We start from the raw sequence: 22,320 nt of genomic DNA, 5'->3' as shown, positions 1-22,320 counted from the left end.
GGGGTAAAAAATGATGCATTAGATTGATGCGAGAACGTGAGCCATGGCGAACACCAAAATCAAACAACAACAAACATTAATTACATCAAAAACTTTGTCCGTTTTAAAAAACAAAACTCAATAACGACGTCAAAATATCGTCAGATAAAACTGAAACTAAACAAAGTAACTTGTAATTCACCAAAATAGATATGAGACTGGTCCATAATTAGGCTTGGTAACAATTTGACAAAGTTGAAATTTTCGCTTTTTCAAAAACAGTTAATACAAACAAAATACTGAAAACCATTAGAAATTATTTAATATATCCCATAGGTTTACTATTTCCAATGCTTTTATAGAAGGGCATTAAGACCTGTCGGTATTCAGTATTTTATGTGGTTAGAAAAAGAACAACAAATGGACAACAAGCAAAAAATTAGAACTTGTCAGAAAACGTTTTTGAAGCCGTAACGCCATACTTTGGCCCTCTAATGATGTTTGATTGCACCTTCATCGATTACTGATAATATATTATGTGACCTCTCATTAATGAGACTAGCTAACATGTAGACAAAAAGAAAAAAAGGCAAAATTAAGTAATACTTGTTGAAGTCATGAAAGCCATTATTTATTAAAAAATGAAATAATTAAATAGGTTCGTTTTTTCTTCCAGAGGAAGCCATTGAGACCTGCAATTATCCAGAATATGTCTTGCGTCTACAAAAAAGAACGACGGAAATGGAAAATTAATTTACTTTTTTTAGCCGTTTCGAAGCCAGTGAAGTCAAAACGAATTCTTTAAAAACATTACACTTTGTGAGACCAATCCCTTTTGACACCTTCTCTTGACACCAATATTGCCATGTTTGGCCTGTAGTTAACGAGACTAATTAACAAACAGACAATAAAAGGAACAAAAGTTGAAAAGTGTGTTTATTTCGGAAAACAATTGTTTTCAACATCATGAAAGCCATCAACTATCTACTAATATCAGAATGTCGGCTCATCTATTTTTCTATGAGAATTCAATGAAACCGGGTCATTGTACAGGAAATTCATACGATTAAAAGAAAGTAGAAACGGCAGTTGAAGACAAAATTAGAAAAATTCAGTGAAATTCTTCAAGAAAGTAGTGTCGAAGTCGTTAAAACCATAATCTATATCTTGCAGGATTTTAAAGTTATCAATTGTGCCTTTTTTTGAAGGCTAAAATGTGATATATGAACTGTCAATAAATTGATAATTTGACAAAACTAGAAATTGTGAGAAATAGGCAAATAACTAAAAATAATATGTGAAATGTAGTAGGATCAAAGCTAGACAACCATAACTTAAGGCAAAAAACCGCAATAGAGATTAATTTTTTTATCAGTAGAAAAAAAGCATTCTTTATTTGCTGACACTAAGCTGCAAGCTCACCAAATTAAGAAAAAAATAGGCAAAATTCCTTATTTATTTAAAACTCAAATGTTTTTAATAGTCAAAGGACCATAAGATTTCAAGTAAAAAAAAATTAGATGCCTTAATTTGGAGCTGCTGAGGAAGCCAATTAGGCCTATCACTAATGAGCTTTGATTTGAAATATTCTGTTCTGTAATAATATAAAAAAATTGACTGGTTTAGTTAAAAAAGACCGACTGATTGCAATCCGAATTATTTTAGGATTGTAGCAGTCCAAGATTGCTCCAAAACTAGCCCTGCTAATGCTGTTCGTCCATTAGGAACACTTATTTTTTTTTTTCAAATGTTATAGATTTAAATAATTTGTTATTTAAAAAATCAAAAATAAATCCTGCGTTTTTGATAATCAACGCGTAAAGTAAGCCAAAAACGTCTAAATTGAAATTACAGAGCACTCTCAACGGAAGTTGAAGTATAAATATCCCCCTTTTGAGTCTACAAAGATTGTGTTAGTTGCGTTTGGGTGTGTACTTCCTGCAATTTTAGTCAAAGTGGACTAAAGGAACTTTAGCGTCGTTCTGTTTTTGTTGAAAGTCTGGATTTTGAAATCTTTAGCGAGAATTTTCGAGAAAAAATTAAACAAGTAGTCGACAATATTTTTTTTGTAAAAATAGTATCATTCTGAAAAAGAAAATTCACAAATTTTAGCAAAATGGACAAATTTTAGTCCAAAATTCCGGAAAATGTGAATGAAGTAAACCTCGATAACCCTGTAAAAAACGAAAATAAAAATAATCCTTTTAATTCCCTATTCAACGCTGGACGAGCTTTCTAATGATACCAGTCTCGACTCTCTACGATGAATTTATCGATCGGCCGATATGGTCTGAACAGAAAACCCATTTGATTATATAGTTCCTCCTCCTCCTCCCCCCCCCCCCCACCTCCCCTCAAGAGGGGTCGGAACAATAACTTTGTTAAAATCGAAGTTGGCTGTTTTAGTAATAAAAAGTTATTGGATGACACTTTTGGACACTAATTGCCCATTATTTAGAATGTTATATGCTCTTGCATTTAGTTTCGATACACTTAGGGCCTGATTGTTACATATTACATTACTCAAAATAGTAATCTGGCAATATACACATTAGTTGTTGAAAGAATAATAAGCTTTTAGTCGATTTTGGAGTCTCAAAAATATGAAACATATTACGTAATTCTTTTTCTTAATGAGGGTTATTGTTTGTATTGATTTTTTAGCTCAGTCAAAGCTAATTCGTTTAGTTTTGTTAGGGCATGATGAAATTGTTTGTTTTGAGATTGTAATAAGACAATAAAAAGCGTTGTTAGTGATGCAAAAGTCTTAAAACATTTTGATGGTCTTTTGATTTTCAGAGATTAAGAATTCAGTTTAAGAATTGTTTTCCCGACAATTCTTTGTTGAGAGTCAGATCAGGTAATATAGTGTCGCAAATTTTAAATGTCATTTGTTCTAGCTCTTTTATCAATTTTTTCAATCCTGTAATTAGCGCTGTTCTGAAAATTTTAATGAAAAAATCGATTTTTTATTTCCAGCGCTGCAACTTGTTCAATTGATAGCCGCAAAGCGAGAGCTTAATGGCCTTCTCTTGGTATTTACAATCCAAAGCACTTGTATTGTATTGGTGCGCTGTTTTAAAGATATGTTCACAATTTTTCGAATTTTTGATGTCAACGCGAAGTCAAATTAGAGTAGTGATTTTAGGCACGCTGTTGTAAAAAGAGCAAAAAGCCAGTATGTTGGAAGTGTATATTTCTTCAAGTTACCTTTAAAAAGGAGTGAGAAATTAGTATTTGAACAATTATTGGTTTTTGAAAGCGAATTTCTTTTCACGTGCGGCTATTTGATTTATATTTTCGCTGTTTTTCCTCGTAGTCTTAACGAGTATTTTGAAGAGTTCATGGATATGATCTAATATCGGATGTACATATTTTGAATTCATCGAAGAGAAGTTAACGGTTTATTTGGCTTTGACTTTTTGTTTTCGTTTTAAAATCTGTTATAAAATCTGATCTAAAATCTGTTAGTTTTTTCTGAGTTTTCAGTTTTTGTATACCTTTTTGTCGCCATATTCCTAAGTCGAATTAATGACAGGGTTCATTGGCTGTTTAATGAGCCATAATAGAAGCTATGTCATAGTTTGAAGTGACATTTTTTTTACTTTGTCACAACTTGTTTTCAAAGCGCAGTGATTTCTTTTAAATCTTGCTCGGTTTTCTCTTGGTTTTTACTTGGTTTTGCGTTTACTTGGCTTTCTCTTGGTTTCTTACCTTCTCTTGGTTTTTACAATCCGAAGCACTTGTATTGTATTCGTGCGCTGTTTTAAAGATCTGTTCACAATTTTTCGAATTTTTGATGTCAACGCGAAGTCCAATTAGAGTAGTGATTTTAGGCACGCTGTTGTAAAAAGAGCAAAAAGCCAGTATGTTGGAAGTGTATATTTCTTCAAGTTACCTTTAAAAAGGAGTGAGAAATTAGTATTTGAACAATTATTGGTTTTTGAAAGCGAATTTCTTTTCACGTGCGGCTATTTGATTTGTATTTTCGCTGTTTTTCCTCGTAGTCTTAACGAGTATTTTGAAGAGTTCATGGATATGATCTAATATCGGATGTACATATTTTGAATTCATCGAAGAGCAGTTAACGGTTTATTTGGCTTTGACTTTTTGTTTTCGTTTTAAAATCTGTTATAAAATCTGATCTAAAATCTGTTAGTTTTTTCTGAGTTTTCAGTTTTTGTATACCTTTTTGTCGCCATATTCCTAAGTCGAATTAATGACAGGGTTCATTGGCTGTTTAATGAGGCATAATAGAAGCTATGTCATAGTTTGAAGTGACATTTTTTTACTTTGTCACAACTTGTTTTCAAAGCGCAGTGATTTCTTTTAAATCTTGCTCGGTTTTCTCTTGGTTTTTACTTGGTTTTGCGTTTACTTGGCTTTCTCTTGGTTTCTTACCTTATCTTGGTTTTTACAATCCGAAGCACTTGTATTGTATTCGTGCGCTGTTTTAAAGATCTGTTCACAATTTTTCGAATTTTTGATGTCAACGCGAAGTCCAATTAGAGTAGTGATTTTAGGCACGCTGTTGTAAAAAGAGCAAAAAGCGAGTTGAAGTGTATATTTCTTCAAGTTACCTTTAAAAAGGAGTGAGAAATTAGTATTTGAACAATTATTGGTTTTTGAAAGCGAATTTTTTTTCACGCGCGGCTATTTGATTTGTATTTTCGCTGTTTTTCCTCGTAGTCTTAACGAGTATTTTGAAGAGTTCATGTATGTGATCTAATATCGCATGTACATTTTTTGAATTCATCGAAGAGAAGTTAACGGTTTATTTGGCTTGGATACTTTGTTTTCGTTTTAAAATCTGTTATAAAATCTGATATAAAATCTTTTATTTTTTCTGAGTTTTCAGTTTTTGTATACCTTTTTGTCGCCATATTCCTAAGTCGAATTAATGACGGGATTCATTGGCTGTTTAATAGGGCATAATAGAAGCTATGTCATAGTCTCAAGTGACATTTTACTACTTTGTCACAACATGTTTTCAAAGAGCAGTGATTTCTTTTAAATCTTGCTCGGTTTTGTAGCTCTCTATTGTTTTGTCAATTAGTCACTTTAGTATAACTTCTGATTATTTGCTAACGAGACATAATTGATTCGTTGGTATTTACTTTCGGAGTTCTTGTTTCGTGTCTGTCATGATTTTGATCCTATTTGTCTTCAAATACAAATCGGATTTCTTAGTTTTGTGTGCATTCATAGTACTATCGGTTGTCTCATCTCTCAATCTAAATACATACAGTCTTCATCGGTTTTTAATGAGGTTTTAATTAATCGAATTAATTGTTTCGGTTCACAGCCGGTACTTTCTATGACGCTGACACAAATGAATATTAGTAAATTTTCGAGTTTTTGCCTCATCTTATTGTTCATTTAATTGTCTTACAACTAAGTCTCATTAAGACTAAGGCTGGTTTAATTGGTTGATAATCAGGAATAAAGGAATCTAATTTTTGAGCTTATTTGATAGCAGTGGTTTTTTTCTTCTCAGAAAAAATTATAGATTTTTGAAGTCTAGCCTTTTTTTTAGTTTTTCTGCTGCTCTTCATCATTCAAAAATTTATTGTTGATATTCTAGTGCGGCTTATTTATTGTCATTTTGTCGGCTTCACTGTTAAATCATCGCTTTGATTGACTAAGATACCATTTGTTTTTGAGATGGTTTCGGAGATTCTTTGAATCTTGCCTTCTGATGTTGATCTTCTTAGACTTGTTTCGTTTAACGGAACTGCTGGTTGTTGGTTGTTTTGTGAATTTTTTTCATGCTGTGATTTGGAATTTTGTTTTGTAGTTCTGTATTGATTCTTACTTTAACACCACTATTTCCCAAAGTGATACACTTTACCAAATTGTTAATATTTATAAAAAAGTGTTGTTCTTATTGCTGGTTTTTATTTTTTGTGCATATAGGATTGTGTTTCTATTTTGTGCATATAGGATTGTGCGTTTTTGACTGTCCTTGTTCGATGGTGCTGGTCATTAGGTAAATCAATTCCTTGGAATATAATTCAGGACTTCTCTGTTTTATTTTTCCTTCGTCAAAGTTTTAGTTGCAAACATATGACGTCTTGATTGCTTTAAATCTGCTGTTGTTTCATTCATGCAATTTTTAATGGATCGCGCGAGTGATTTCGTTTTTCATTCTACGTGGAGCGAATTTTTTGTTCCTTAGCGTGATTAAGTTTTGGTTACACGTGACTTAGTTCACTCTTTTAGTGGACTTTCCTCGCTGTCAGGAATGACGCTACTTTTAAAATAAAATAGGTTGACTGAGTCATTCTAATTGAAGGTTATTTGAGAGATGCCAATGGAGTTTTTTGATGTCAGCGATTAACAAAAAGAAATTGTTTTCTTCTGTCTGTTATACTTCAGAGACTGCGTATCTACATAGCTATCGGGGCAATTTTCTGGCAATGTGCCGACTATGTTTTCCAATGCTTGCACTCTTTTTAGCTTTCGGTGTCAGCTTTTCGGTTTGCTTTGAAGCGAGATGATTTTCGCGAGTTAATATTGAGTTAATGCAAAAACTGATGGTTTTTGAAATTGAGATCGCGGATCTATTGTTTTAATGTCGTAAATGAAGGCAACTCATAATTTTGTTTTGCGTGGTCTGTCATAGAAAATTATAACAAGGGTGGCTCGCTAATATGCGCTCGCAAATAAAGTGCCGACCCCACTCTTCCGCATTTTTGGCATAAATGTCTACCAAATGAGGAACAGATAGAAACCCCCCCCCCCTAAAAAAATCTATTATTTTCCAAAAAAAAACTGTACAAAAAAATGGCCTCCAACGCTGAAAACTCAGTGGAGTAAAAAATGCCACATTATTTTGATGAGTAAGCAAGTCAACACGAACAACAAAACCAAACAACAACAACAAAAAGTAATTACATGCAAAACTTTGTCCATTTTTTTAATAAAAAACTTATCAGCAAGGACAAAACAGAGTCAGATAAAACTGAAATCAAACAAAACAACTTTACTTCACTAGAAAAGATATAGGACCACTCCATATGTCTGTCATCTTTTTTATGCGGTTACAAAAATAACAAGTTGATACAACAAACAAAAACTCAATTAAAATTTGCGAGAAAACGCTGTCGGAGCCGTAAAGGTATATTTCGCCCCTCGAAATTTGTTCAATTGAGCTTTCCTCGAACGCCAATAATGTGTTATGCGAGCTCTCTTTAATCGGAATCGGTAATAAGCAGACAAAAAAGAGAAAAAACAGAAAAATAATGTAATATTTTTGTATTTTTCGAAAACAATCATTTTCTAAGTTATAACAGCCGTTAGCTACAAAATGAAATAATTAATCGGTTTGTTTATTTATCAAAAGGCAGAGTTTTAGACCTTTAATTATTCAGAATATCTTACTTCTACAAAAAGAGGGTCAGTTTCAGACAAAAATTTAGTTTACTTTTTTGCGAATAACCTGTGTTGAAGCCAGTAAATTCATAACGAAATCTTTAAAAACTTTAGATTTTGTCCAAACACCATAATTTATTGCGCAAAAAAGATTAGATTTTGAGCATTCTTTCTCTGCTGACACTAAGCTACAAGTTGACCAAATTAAACGAAAAGTAGTGGCAAAGTTCAATAAGCCATTGTTTATTTTAAAAAAAATACTTCAAGTCAAAACGACTGAAATCTTCCGACTAAAAAAACTAGAGACATTGGAACTGCTTATGAAGACATTATACCTATCAACACTGAGCTTTGCTTTGAATTGTTCTGTCTTTAATTAAAATTAAAAGATCGAAAGTTTTCTAAAAAAACACTGACTACAATCCGAATTATTTTTGTTTTGTAACTGTCCAAGATTGCACCAGAACCAGCCTTGCTATGACTGTTCGTCCATTAGGAAGACTCAATTAATTCGAATGCTATAGATCGAGATAATTTGTTAGTTAAAAGACCAAAAATAATTGCTCTGTTTTTGGTAATCATAGAATAAAATTAACAATAAACGGCAAAATTTTTAATTCCAGACTGCTCTAACGGAAGTTGAAGTCGGATTAGCTCCCTTTGCAGCTTACAAAGATTGAGTTTTAAAATATTTAGACTAAACTTGAGCCAATGAAATTGAATCAAAATAGTGAGCAATACTTTATTGTCAAATAGTGAGCAATACTACAGTACTATTGTTAAAAATTTTTACATATTTTAGCAAAATGGACTTAATTTTTGGCAAAAATTCGGGAAAATGTCAATAGAAATAACGCAAATTGGCCTAATATTCACAAAAATTTTAACCTCGATAACTCACTTTAGAAAACGAAATTCAAAAAAATCTTTTTAATTCCATAATCTACGTTGGACGGGCTTTTTACTGAGACCACTCACAACTCTCTACGATTAATATATCGATCGGTCAAAATTGTCTGAACAGAAAAAATCCAGTTGAGTTTATATTGTTCCTCCTCCCCCAAGAGGGGTCGGAACAATAATTTTTTTAAAGCGGATCTGCATTTCCATCCGAGAACACTTTGGGAAGTTCAGTTTTTGTAAATATGTTATATTTTCAGCACTTTCATTATTAAAGTTTTCTTGAATCGTAGCTCCAGAAATTTTTAAATTCTTTAGGTATCAAAATCTATTATACGAGTGATGCCGTAAAAATCGTTCTCAGTCATTTTTGAAAGCAACATAAAAAAACAAAGGTCAACGAGTACTGATTACGAACAATTTAAAAAATTTAGAATCCTACGGTGTTTAAGAACGTTGCCCATGAAGTCACATGGATTTTGCTGACGCTTTTGAAGAACAGCAAATAGTGATTTTTAATTCTACAAGTTTTCCACAAAAGTTCTTAACCATCTTGAAATAATCCCCGACGAAGTTGAACCAATCCAAATATTCAAACTTCCGATCAATTTTATTTTGTTCCATGCACTTGATTTATCCCATCAAGCAAAAACGGGAGAAGTGGGGGGGGGGGGTGGATTGATAATTAACGGCGCTCAAATCTTAAATCAGCAGTTGACTCTTCAATTAAATTTCCTCGATTAAAAATGCCTCGACGCATTCGGCTGTGATTTCAAAGTTGAGATGAAAGCTAAAGTGACAGGCAAATTTTGGCGTTGCGGTAGAGGAAACGCTCGTTTGAAGATTGTTTGTCAACAAGGCCATCCTGCTGTTGTTAAAACTGTTGAGAATGAGTTGAAATTAAGAAATCATTAAGCATTGATTGTTAGGGAATTTTAGGATGTCATAGATAAAATGTGCGCTTTGGCCCAGCAAACCTGAAAATATTTTTGAGTTAAAAAAACAAATCTGAAGCAAACCATAATTGCTTCCATTAAGCTTCCATTTTTATTATTTATTCCCAAAATGAAAGGTATTTGTAGTTCCATTATGCTAAATGCTTTCCCTCTTTTTGTTATCCGTCCCTGGGAGAAAATAGGCTTATTTTGATCAGAGCTGAATTGCACTTATGGCTTTGTTGTTCACTCAAGGCGTTTTTCATTACTTCTCGTTAAACGTTTCATGTTGAGAAAAAGTAGATTCAAAGCGCGACTAGCTGTGTTTGAGCTGAATTAGAAATGTATTGCGCCGTTTATTAAATGGTGATAACAAGCAACAAATACACTATTTATCTAACTGAAAAAAGTGTTACTTGGCAATGTTTGGTTGTTTACAGCGCTACCAATACTGCAGTGATGAGCTACATGTTTTAGTTGCTTCAAACGCTCAAACCTTTTTTCATTCGCTCTCTGCTGGAATTTGTTATCTTTTGCTTTGCGTTTTCAAAGACCGTAAGAATTTGCATTTTCTACAATCGTTGAATTCTTTTCACTGGCCATCCGCTCAATTATTTTCTCTTTGTTCCTCTCAAATCCTTTCCATTATCTTAAAAAGCTGGGAAATAATAATAATGGGCGATTTCCGTAGCTTAGTTTCAAATCTCGTTCTTGACCATGGCTCGGGTGTTGTTCGCTGTGGCTATGGCAACGAAAACAAACCCCTTGCTGTCGTACCTTCAGTTGTGGGCTACAAGACGGGTTCTGTACCTGTCAAGAATTCCCAATCTGGTGATCGAAGTCCGAGGGTAGCAAAGAAGTCCTCAGTTAGTCGACCCCAAGTTTTACCCCCTGTTTTTGTGCCCCCTCCTACCACGAAAGTCGCACAAGAGGCTGTCAAATCATATGCTCCGGCTCCGGCTAACGTCAAAATTGGCCACGAGGCCTTCAAGTTGAGGTCTTTTTTTGACCTCGAATATCCGATTGACGAAACGGGAATGGTGGTCAACTTTGACGCGTTGGAGCAAATGTGGAAACTTATTTACAAGAATGTGTTGAAAGGCAGTTTCTTCCTGTCAAATTTGGCCATGTCCTTTCCGTTCACGAACGATGCTAGTACATTTGAAACTGCGGCCGAGATCTTATTCGAGAAGTACAACGTACCCAAACTGATTTTGAGTCGAGACGCTGATATGGCTGTTCGCTTTTTCGGATTGCAAACAGGTCTCTTAGTCGATATGGGTCACAATTCCATCAGATGCATTCCGGTATTTGGACGAAAATGCCATTTTGGGAATATTCATCAAATTCCCTTTGGAGCAAACAAGTTGATTGAATGCTTGGCTAATTTGATGTCTCAAAAGGGGTACAAATTACATCCTCAGGCAGATTCGGAACTCTTGCACTCGCTTCTCAAAGATTGCTGTTATGTTGCGGATGATTTTGAGTCAGAATTGTCAAGTGTAGAAGCCACTTTACCCTCCAATACATATTCTGAGAAAAGTGCACAGCTGACCAGCTATGACGTCATCAAGAACGACATGGACGTGGAAAGAATCCAGATACCGGAAATGCTGTTCCAACCTGGGCTTTTTTATGGACGAAATGGAGGCAAGCGAGGATACCCAACGATCGACGAAGTCATTTTGCAAGCATTACAGAGCAACGCTTTGCTAACTGAACATTCGAGTAAGGTTACAATCGCCCTATGTGGTGGCCAAAGTGCAATTCCAAACCTTGCGCAGCGTCTGCAGGATACCCTGATAGCGAATAACCCCCAAGTGGAGGCATCAATATGGGATGTAAGATGCCTAAACGGAAGTCCAGACGCTTCATGGGTAGCGGCTTCAAAATTGGTTGGCCAGGAGGGACCTGCGGAGAGATTTTGGGTGCGAAAGAAAGAGTTTGAAGATCATGGATCTTCGATTTTGCGAAAGAAATGGCTTTAACATTATTCAGTCATATCCTATTTTATTGTGTATTAAATAAATCATTAGAACGTAGACAGATAAGTTCACAATAAGAATTAGCGTTTCAAAAGAGATGAAATTTTTGCGTTTTGCATTTCAGTATAGATTGTTGAGCCGATTTGTTCAAACTTGAAGCAGATTACTTTTAATCAATTTGGTGGCTGTAATGAGCTCTCAATTTCAGAAGCGGCCACAGATGTATAGTCTCTTTCAAATAGCATCCAGCAGTCATTTTGAAATCTTAGATCGACAAACAAAACGAATCTATTTTTAATTGTCGGGTGTAAGGTTATCAATTTAACCGTCACTCGTTTCTATCATTTTTTTTAAAGTTCAATCAAAATACATCCAGTTGGAGGAAAGAGTTCTGATTGTTTTGTGTAACCTCGAGATGGGGGAAACAAAAGAGGCTAGCATATTCCTCCATGTGACAGATTGTCCGCACATTCTTATTTGATAGGACACCAATAATGTTGAACCAAAATGAGAAATCTTTGCATTCGTACAAATATTGTCGTTAAATGGAGCCTACAGACTGCAGGAAAAGTCTAAGTAGGCATTTGTTTCTTCTCAATATGTGGATGGAACAAAATATTCTCAAAAACTGCTAAATTTATTTTGATTTGACATTTCGCCTAATTCTATTCTAACGTCTGGTCAGGATTGTCCGTAATTGTCACAGCATCAGTCAAGGATCCAAACAAAATTATCTCACCATAATTCAAGGATTCACAAAAAATCCAAAAAAAAAATTGGAAAATGTTGCCATGAATTTGCCTTATGCTCCTAACTGCAAGTAAATCAATCACAGAACATCTTTTTATAACATTAATATTTATTTCTCAATAGTTTTTTCTATTTATTCAAAGTCAGGTATTAATCAGTGCAAAGAAAAGAAAACTATAAAAGAACGTTCTAAAACTTAATGTTCTGTAAAGACCACCACAATGAGGCAGCAATGCACAAACATGGAAAAACTTACGGTTTACTCTGCAGTAAAGTTTGCTCAAAAAGCAATCTAATATTACTATACGAACAAATAAACTATAGTAAATAAAAGTTGGAAACTATAGCAAACTACTCTCAAATAAAAGATTGAAAAGGTGTGAAACATAAAACGCGAGTTAAATACCTAGTTGTTATCCCAGATGGTACTTTAACTTTCCAGGACGACGTAAAATACGTATGAAGAAAAACGGGGACTGGCATTAAAACTTGAAATTGCATTTGCAAACCTTTCCAGAAAAACCACGACTGCTTCTTTTAAATAAACCAGGTCTCAGTCACTCGCATTATTCTAGTGTTCTTTTACAATGCGTTTCAATAAAACTATTTTATCGTCGAAAAACAACACATGTTTCCTCCGACAAAAGTGTCAGCTCATCTTATCTGGAGTTATAGCATAAAATGCTGCCTGTAAAGTCTTCTTTAGTGTAAAGTTGTTCAATTATCTAAAAGTAAACAAAAACCAGTTTCCAACTGTTGCTGGACTGGACATTTGCGCATTAGATCTAAAACTAGAAAAGTGGTTTTAAAAATTTAAATTAAAATTAATAACACTCTAAATGCCAAAATCATTTCTAAATGTGGAGACCGGTGGCCGCCGTATTGGCCGACAGGGCGTTTAGCCGACAACCAAAAATTGAGAAATTTAGCCGACAATTTAAGTAAAATGAACAACAAAACTTATTCTGAAGCTGCGATTGGCCAATTTAAAACACTATTTCGTAAGCGGACACATATAACGCAATTTTTTCATCAACTAGTGTAATTAACGAAGGTCTATCCGTGGTCGGACCGTATTTTACCGCATCTGGCCATGCCTCGCGGGCCATGGCCATGCCTCAGTGGCCCGTGGGACTTGATATGAATCTATCACAACCGAACTACTGATTTATGGACCAATGAGACTTTTATGACCAATTGAAAAAAAAATTATGACCATTTATGGTAAAACTGTCGGCTAAATTTCTCATTTTTTCCTTGTCGGCTAAACGCCCTGTCGGCCAATTTTCCTAGCACCGTGGAGACCATCTTGGAACAAGTTTTACACCTTCATTGACATGCGTTCTATAGTCATGTTATGCACTTTAATAACTAACTAAACAGGAATTGATTTGTTGTTTTGTTTATTTGTCACTTTTGCTAGTTTATGGATCGGATTAAAAAGTTCTAAGCAATCTAAGAAAGCTTTTCTTTTAAACAGTACTTTGAAGTAATGCATGCCTTTGCTGTCTTCTGCAGCCAAAAGTTTTGAGCATTGAAAAATAAAGTTTTTATGCTTAAGTTTTTTTAATTGTTCTTATTGTTCAATTTATTTTAATTTCGTTTCTCATCAATCTTCAGTTGTCTTGTTTGTTGCCTATTCTCAGATTTTTACTATGGACTCTCATCCCAATTAAAACCATCAAGTATCCTAGAAACAAATTATTCACCAAACTTTTATCTGCTGAAATTTCCATGAGAAGCGTGATCAAAACCATATACTTTACGTTGGAAACAATCATTTTTATGGAGCTATTTCGAACAGTTTGAGCTCTTGTGTGCAATTGCAGCAATGTTGATTAATTAGAGGAATGCACTGTTCTTAAGATGTTATTGTAAACGTGTGCGTCTTTGCTATGCAAATTTTTTGCCTGGCCGTTATCTTTTTGGACATTCTTTCGATTTCTCTTTTTGAGTGTCTTTTCCACAATTTTGGATATTTTTGAGCGATTTCAATTGCGATCTTTCAAAAGCTGCGACATGCTGAAATAAAACTGATTATGTGAGAACAACGTTTACAGTACATTTCGCTTAGTAGTTACTGTTCAGGACTGTTATTCTGGAGGTCGCAGCGTCGAAACTTTGATTTTTACACTTTGATTTTCAGTGCTTAGATTTTTTCATCATAAAGGTGTCTCTAGCATATGCCCTTTCTTAATTGTTTGCCTCGCCAGTCATTCAAGAGCAGTTCGTCCGGCGTTAGTTTGTTTTTTTTTCTATATCAAATGCCTGTCAGGAATTTTTTTCGTGATGCAAGAATCAGAAGCCTGTTTTAACAGCTCGAGAGCTAAAATAACAAAAGGTTGTTAGAGCTACTGTAAAAGATTGTGTGAATATAAAGCTGAGTTTTTAATTCCACTGCCACTTTCGTCCTTCACAACCCAGGTAGTCATTTGAACAGTTATTTCAACAAAAAAGGCTTGGTAATCTGGGGTCGCGCATACTGTCTGGGCAGAGCTCGTTCACAGTTTGACTCAAATGTCTACCAAATGAGGTGGTGACAGGAAATTTCTGAAAATTCACGTACTGTTTGAAAACAATTGGTTTATGTTTAAAAAATGGTATGAAGCATAAACCACAAGTAAATTAAATACTTCCGCCTTTTAGGACTGATAAGACCTGTCACTCTTGAGACTAGGCGACAAGCCAAATAACAAAATAAAACAACAAAAAGTTATTTGCGGGCAAAACCTATTTTTCAAAAAAAGCACTTTGTAACGAAGTCAAGATACCATCAAATAATACTTTAAAAAAACAATTGGTACTTTGCTATAAAAGAGATGGGACCTGTCCTTAATCAGATGAGGTAACAGTTTGACAGAAAGAAGAAACTAAAGGTTTAAAGTTCCTAAATCTATTGAAATTTTTGAAACCAAATAACTAAAACCAAAATGCGGGCAAAATTTTAATTCGGGAACACTTTGAGGATGCAGAAATAAAAATAGCCCCCATCTGAGTAAAAGAAGGTTGCGTCAGCAATTGTTAGATCTGTACTTCGTTAGATTTTGTCTAATTAAGCTGAACATCAAATTTTTGCCAATTTTGAAAAAAAAATGCTCAGTTTGTAAAATGCGAAAACCTTAGCCAAAAAGTGGATTCAAGCAGTTCAGCAAATTTTCCTTTATCTTTAAATGTAAAATTAGTAAAACTTGTTAACATTTTTGCCAGATTTCAACAAAATTGATAAGAAGTTGAGCAAAAATTAGGAAAAACTGAGCAAAATAATGAACGAAATATAAATCAGGCCAATGTTCAAAAAATTTCACGCCTCGATAACTACAGGCAATTTTCAAAGAAATGACTGTAACCATCAAGAGAGTGATCGACCAAAATAGGCTGAACCAGTTGAGCATATAATTCCCGTCCCCACTAAATTGGGGTTGGAGCAATTAATGACTTCTAAAAGGAGTTCAATATGTGTCTTTAAACAAAAGAGAACAATGAATCAAGTTCAATTTAATACTCAATATAAATAGTCAATTGGTTCTCAGGTATGGACGCCTATATGCGGCAGAACAACGAGTGGGAAACCACTCACAGGATCCATACACACTGTACACAGATTGCGAGAAACGGGTTTTTGCTGTGGGATCAGACAAGCCCGGTCTCTCTGGTCCCTATTATGGATTTTACAGTGAAACTTTTACCCTGCTTCTTCTCATCCTTGGCGGCATTGAGACAGACCCCTGCCCGACGTCTTGTGCTATTTGTCACCCTATTAACTGGAATCAATACGGCGTCTGGTGCGGCCGCGGAGGATGGCTAAACCTAATTTGCACCAACCTACAGTCCATTGACCAATGGGACCAAAATCTCGACTGTGAGCGCTGCTCCGGGTGCAAGATAATGGAAGCAAATTTATTGCAAAGTTTGCCCATTCACGACAACTCACACTTCAACATTCTTCAACTGAATTGTAATGCTCTTAAACAAAAACAAGACATCATAGACTGGATGCTGAAAATTAACATTCAAATAGCTGCCAAGCAGGAGACCAACCTCGATTAAAAAACCCACCCTCAAAGGTCCACCTGGCTACCGCATAATTCAAGTAAATAGACCCAAAGAAAGAGGCAAAGGTGGAGTAATAGATTTTATCATTAAGGACACAATTCTGATTCAAGAAATTTAAATTTAGATTTCTGACAAACATCTGGGAGTCCAAGCCATAGAACTCACCGCAGGTGGTAATAACATCAAACTAGTGAACACCTACATACCACTTTCGTCTAGCTTTAATGTAGGATAAAAGACATCAATCAGTAAACTGCTTGAGTTAGATGACTGCATTATTGTCGGTGATTTCAATGCTCATAGCCCACGATGTCACCTGAAACTACTGGAAGACACAAGAGGAAGCAATATTGCAAGTGAAATCATCATGTAATTTTCTCTCTAATCATGTAGTACTCGACGAAAATGCGAGTGCGAAAGTAACAGATTCCTGTAAACGCTCCTCCGACATCATTTTGACCAGCTCAAGCATAGCAACGAACATCGACTGGCGCAGGGAGTACGCATCAGGCTAGGACCATTTACCAATAGTTCTATCCATCAACTGTGACCTCATCACACACAAAACAACACAAAAAAGTTTTTTCAACTTCAGCAAAGCTGACTGGTCAAGTTTAAAGAAGATATTGAAAAAATTGGAGAAACAACAAAGACTAACAAATGTCTACCATGCGTGAAAGGCCGCAAGGAAAGCCACCTATTCTGCGACCACAAAGAAGAAATAAAACAGTGGCTGCCACTTTTCTCAGCGAAGCAGTAAAGCTGTCTGAAAAGAGGAAATTCAGAAAATATGCGGGGGGAACCCAGAATCACGCAACTAAAACATGAAATAAAACTTGTTCAAAGTCGAAAGCGCAAAAATGGATTGAGATTGTACAAACACTTACTCAAAGAGGTAACTGCTCTAAACTCTGGAACACAGTAAAAGGACGTTTGTCAAGTAACGCTGAACCACCTGCAAGCAGAGCCATATGCTATGACGCTAAAAAGACTACTCACCATGATCCAAGGAAATGCGCCAACAAGTTTAACCTACAATACACTGCACACGCCAAAAAATGAAAAACAGAAAAATACACTTACTGGAAAAAGGGCAGAATTTTTAAGTGTAACACATTGAAAGGCGCTATAAGAGACACAATATAAACTAAAACGCTAGGCCCAGATAGAATAGTACCAATCCCCCTGCATTATCTAGGCCATATTGCACTGAGATACCTCACTGACACCATAGATTTTTTTGTAAACAGCGCAAAAATCCCGAACATCTGGAAGTTTGGCGGTTTATATCTCTACACAAGCCTGGAAAACCCATAGACGAATCTAAAAGCTTCAGCCAATTCTTCTCTCCCACATTACAAAACTAATAAAGTTTGACGTCAGTTCGACCTGCCCAAGCATAGCAATGAACATTGACTGGCGCATGGAGTACGCATGAGGCTAGGACAATTTATCAATAGTTCTATCCATCAACTGTGAACTCATCATACACAAAACACCACAAAAACTTTACTTTTTCAACCTCCGCAAAGCTGACTGGGCAAGTTTTAAAGATATTGAAAAACTGAAGAAACAACAAACACTAAAAATGTCTACCATGCGTGAAAGGCCGTAAGGAAAGCCATATATTCTGCGACTAGCAGGCATATTCCACAAAAAAGAATTAAAACAGTGGCTGCCAATTTTCCCAGCGAAGCAGTAAAGCTGTCTGAAAAAAGAGGAAATTCAGAAAATATGCAGGGGAACCCAGAATCACGCAACTAAAATATGAAATAAAACTTGTTCAAAGTCAAAAGCGCAAAAATGGATTGAGATTGTAGAAAACACTTACTCAAAGAGGTAAGTGCTCTAAACTCTGGAACACAGTTAAAGGACGTTCTTCAAGTAACGCTGAACTACCTGCAAGCAGAGCCATATGCTATGACGCTAAAAAGACTACTCACCATGATCCAAGGAAATGCGCCAACAAGTTTAACCTACAATACACTGCACACGCCAAAAAATGAAAAACAGAAAAATACACTTACTGGAAAAAGGGCAGAATTTTTAAGTGTAACACATTGAAAGGCGCTATAAGAGACACAATATAAACTGAAACGCTAGGCCCAGATAGAATAGTACCAATCCCCCTGCATTATCTAGGCCATATTGCATTGAGATACCTCACTGACACCATAGATTTTTTTGTAAACAGCGCAAAAATCCCGAACATCTGGAAGTTTAGCGGTTTATATCTCTACACAAGCCTGGAAAACCCATAGACGAATCTAAAAGCTTCAGCCAATTCTTCTCTCCCCCATTACAAAACTAATAAAGTTTGACATCAGTTCGACCTGCCCAAGCATAGCAATGAACATCGACTGGCGCATGGAGTACGCATGAGGCTAGGACAATTTATCAATAGTTCTATCCATCAACTGTGAACTCATCATACACAAAACACCACAAAAAACTTTACTTTTTCAACCTCCGCAAAGCTGACTGGGCAAGTTTTAAAGAAGATATTGAAAAACTGAAGAAACAACAAACACTAAAAATGTCTACCATGCGTGAAAGGCCGTAAGGAAAGCCATATATCCTGCGACTAGCAGGCATATTCCACAAAAAAGAATTAAAACAGTGGCTGCCAAATTGATAAGAAGTTGTGCAAAAATTAGGAAAAACTGAGCAAAATAATGAACGAAATATAAATCAGGCCAATGTTCAAAAAATTTCACGCCTCGATAACTACAGGCAATTTTCAAAGAAATGACTGTAACCATCAAGAGAGTGATCGACCAAAATAGGCTGAACCAGTTGAGCATATAATTCCCGTCCCCACTAAATTGGGGTTGGAGCAATTAATGACTTCTAAAAGGAGTTCAATATGTGTCTTTAAACAAAAGAGAACAATGAATCAAGTTCAATTTAATACTCAATATAAATAGTCAATTGGTTCTCAGGTATGGACGCCTATATGCGGCAGAACAACGAGTGGGAAACCACTCACAGGATCCATACACACTGTACACAGATTGCGAGAAACGGGTTTTTGCTGTGGGATCAGACAAGCCCGGTCTCTCTGGTCCCTATTATGGATTTTACAGTGAAACTTTTACCCTGCTTCTTCTCATCCTTGGCGGCATTGAGACAGACCCCTGCCCGACGTCTTGTGCTATTTGTCACCCTATTAACTGGAATCAATACGGCGTCTGGTGCGGCCGCGGAGGATGGCTAAACCTAATTTGCACCAACCTACAGTCCATTGACCAATGGGACCAAAATCTCGACTGTGAGCGCTGCTCCGGGTGCAAGATAATGGAAGCAAATTTATTGCAAAGTTTGCCCATTCACGACAACTCACACCTCAACATTCTTCAACTGAATTGTAATGCTCTTAAACAAAAACAAGACATCATAGACTGGATGCTGAAAATTAACATCCAAATAGCTGCCAAGCAGGAGACCAACCTCGATTAAAAAACCCACCCTCAAAGGTCCACCTGGCTACCGCATAATTCAAGTAAATAGACCCAAAGAAAGAGGCAAAGGTGGAGTAATAGATTTTATCATTAAGGACACAATTCTGATTCAAGAAATTTAAATTTAGATTTCTGACAAACATCTGGGAGTCCAAGCCATAGAACTCACCGCAGGTGGTAATAACATCAAACTAGTGAACACCTACATACCACTTTCGTCTAGCTTTAATGTAGGATAAAAGACATCAATCAGTAAACTGCTTGAGTTAGATGACTGCATTATTGTCGGTGATTTCAATGCTCATAGCCCACGATGTCACCTGAAACTACTGGAAGACACAAGAGGAAGCAATATTGCAAGTGAAATCATCATGTAATATTCTCTCTAATCATGTAGTACTCGACGAAAATGCGAGCGCGAAAGTAACAGATTCTTGTAAACGCTCCTCCGACATCATTTTGACCAGCTCAAGCATAGCAACGAACATCGACTGGCGCAGGGAGTACGCATCAGGCTAGGACCATTTACCAATAGTTCTATCCATCAACTGTGACCTCATCACTCACAAAACAACACAAAAAAGTTTTTTCAACTTCAGCAAAGACTAACAAATGTCTACCATGCGTGAAAGGCCGCAAGGAAAGCCACCTATTCTGCGACCACAAAGAAGAAATAAAACAGTGGCTGCCAATTTTCTCAGCGAAGCAGTAAAGCTGTCTGAAAAGAGGAAATTCAGAAAATATGCGGGGGAACCCAGAATCACGCAACTAAAACATGAAATAAAACTTGTTCAAAGTCGAAAGCGCAAAAATGGATTGAGATTGTACAAACACTTACTCAAAGAGGTAACTGCTCTAAACTCTGGAACACAGTAAAAGGACGTTTGTCAAGTAACGCTGAACCACCTGCAAGCAGAGCCATATGCTATGACGCTAAAAAGACTACTCACCATGATCCAAGGAAATGCGCCAACAAGTTTAACCTACAATACACTGCACACGCCAAAAAATGAAAAACAGAAAAATACACTTACTGGAAAAAGGGCAGAATTTTTAAGTGTAACACATTGAAAGGCGCTATAAGAGACACAATATAAACTAAAACGCTAGGCCCAGATAGAATAGTACCAATCCCCCTGCATTATCTAGGCCATATTGCACTGAGATACCTCACTGACACCATAGATTTTTTTGTAAACAGCGCCAAAATCCCGAACATCTGGAAGTTTGGCGGTTTATATCTCTACACAAGCCTGGAAAACCCATAGACGAATCTAAAAGCTTCAGCCAATTCTTCTCTCCCCCATTACAAAACTAATAAAGTTTGACATCAGTTCGACCTGCCCAAGCATAGCAATGAACATCGACTGGCTCATGGAGTACGCATGAGGCTAGGACAATTTATCAATAGTTCTATCCATCAACTGTGAACTCATCATACACAAAACACCACAAAAAACTTTACTTTTTCAACCTCCGCAAAGCTGACTGGGCAAGTTTTAAAGATATTGAAAAACTGAAGAAACAACAAACACTAAAAATGTCTACCATGCGTGAAAGGCCGTAAGGAAAGCCATATATTCTGCGACTAGCAGGCATATTCCACAAAAAAGAATTAAAACAGTGGCTGCCAATTTTCCCAGCGAAGCAGTAAAGCTGTCTGAAAAAAGAGGAAATTCAGAAAATATGCAGGGGAACCCAGAATCACGCAACTAAAATATGAAATAAAACTTGTTCAAAGTCAAAAGCGCAAAAATGGATTGAGATTGTAGAAAACACTTACTCAAAGAGGTAAGTGCTCTAAACTCTGGAACACAGTTAAAGGACGTTCGTCAAGTAACGCTGAACTACCTGCAAGCAGAGCCATATGCTATGACGCTAAAAAGACTACTCACCATGATCCAAGGAAATGCGCCAACAAGTTTAACCTACAATACACTGCACACGCCAAAAAATGAAAAACAGAAAAATACACTTACTGGAAAAAGGGCAGAATTTTTAAGTGTAACACATTGAAAGGCGCTATAAGAGACACAATATAAACTGAAACGCTAGGCCCAGATAGAATAGTACCAATCCCCCTGCATTATCTAGGCCATATTGCATTGAGATACCTCACTGACACCATAGATTTTTTTGTAAACAGCGCAAAAATCCCGAACATCTGGAAGTTTAGCGGTTTATATCTCTACACAAGCCTGGATAACCCATAGACGAATCTAAAAGCTTCAGCCAATTCTTCTCTTCCCCATTACAAAACTAATAAAGTTTGACATCAGTTCGACCTGCCCAAGCATAGCAATGAACATCGACTGGCGCATGGAGTACGCATGAGGCTAGGACAATTTATCAATAGTTCTATCCATCAACTGTGAACTCATCATACACAAAACACCACAAAAAACTTTACTTTTTCAACCTCCGCAAAGCTGACTGGGCAAGTTTTAAAGATATTGAAAAACTGAAGAAACAACGAACACTAAAAATGTCTACCATGCGTGAAAGGCCGTAAGGAAAGCCATATATCCTGCGACTAGCAGGCATATTCCACAAAAAAGAATTAAAACAGTGGCTGCCAATTTTCCCAGCGAAGCAGTAAAGCTGTCTGAAAAAAGAGGAAATTCAGAAAATATGCAGGGGAACCCAGAATCACGCAACTAAAATATGAAATAAAACTTGTTCAAAGTCAAAAGCGCAAAAATGGATTGAGATTGTAGAAAACACTTACTCAAAGAGGTAAGTGCTCTAAACTCTGGAACACAGTTAAAGGACGATCGTCAAGTAACGCTGAACTACCTGCAAGCAGAGCCATATGCTATGACGCTAAAAAGACTACTCACCAAGATCCGAGGAAATGCGCCAGCACACACAAAAAAAATGAAA

The 22,320-nt window shown here is 36.2% G+C and overlaps 2 protein-coding genes across 2 annotated transcripts in view; both read left to right on the top strand.

The window, feature by feature from the left end:
- Window positions 1-22,320, top strand: part of LOC142344940 (sodium channel and clathrin linker 1-like) — a 364,638-nt gene that overhangs the window by 15,999 nt on the left and 326,319 nt on the right. The window lies entirely within an intron of this gene.
- Window positions 8,980-11,434, top strand: LOC142344292 (uncharacterized). Its single transcript, XM_075395878.1, has one exon. It carries the CDS (start codon window positions 9,611-9,613, stop codon window positions 11,174-11,176), a length of 1,566 nt encoding a protein of 521 aa, XP_075251993.1. The 5' UTR covers window positions 8,980-9,610; the 3' UTR covers window positions 11,177-11,434.

The sequence above is a fragment of the Convolutriloba macropyga genome, chromosome 8 (assembly GCF_964194025.1).
Source record: "Convolutriloba macropyga chromosome 8, txConMacr16.3, whole genome shotgun sequence".
NCBI lineage: Eukaryota > Metazoa > Xenacoelomorpha > Acoela > Convolutidae > Convolutriloba > Convolutriloba macropyga.
The sequence above is the reverse complement of the archived record's forward strand: the minus strand, read 5'-3'. Positions and strand labels throughout refer to the sequence as shown.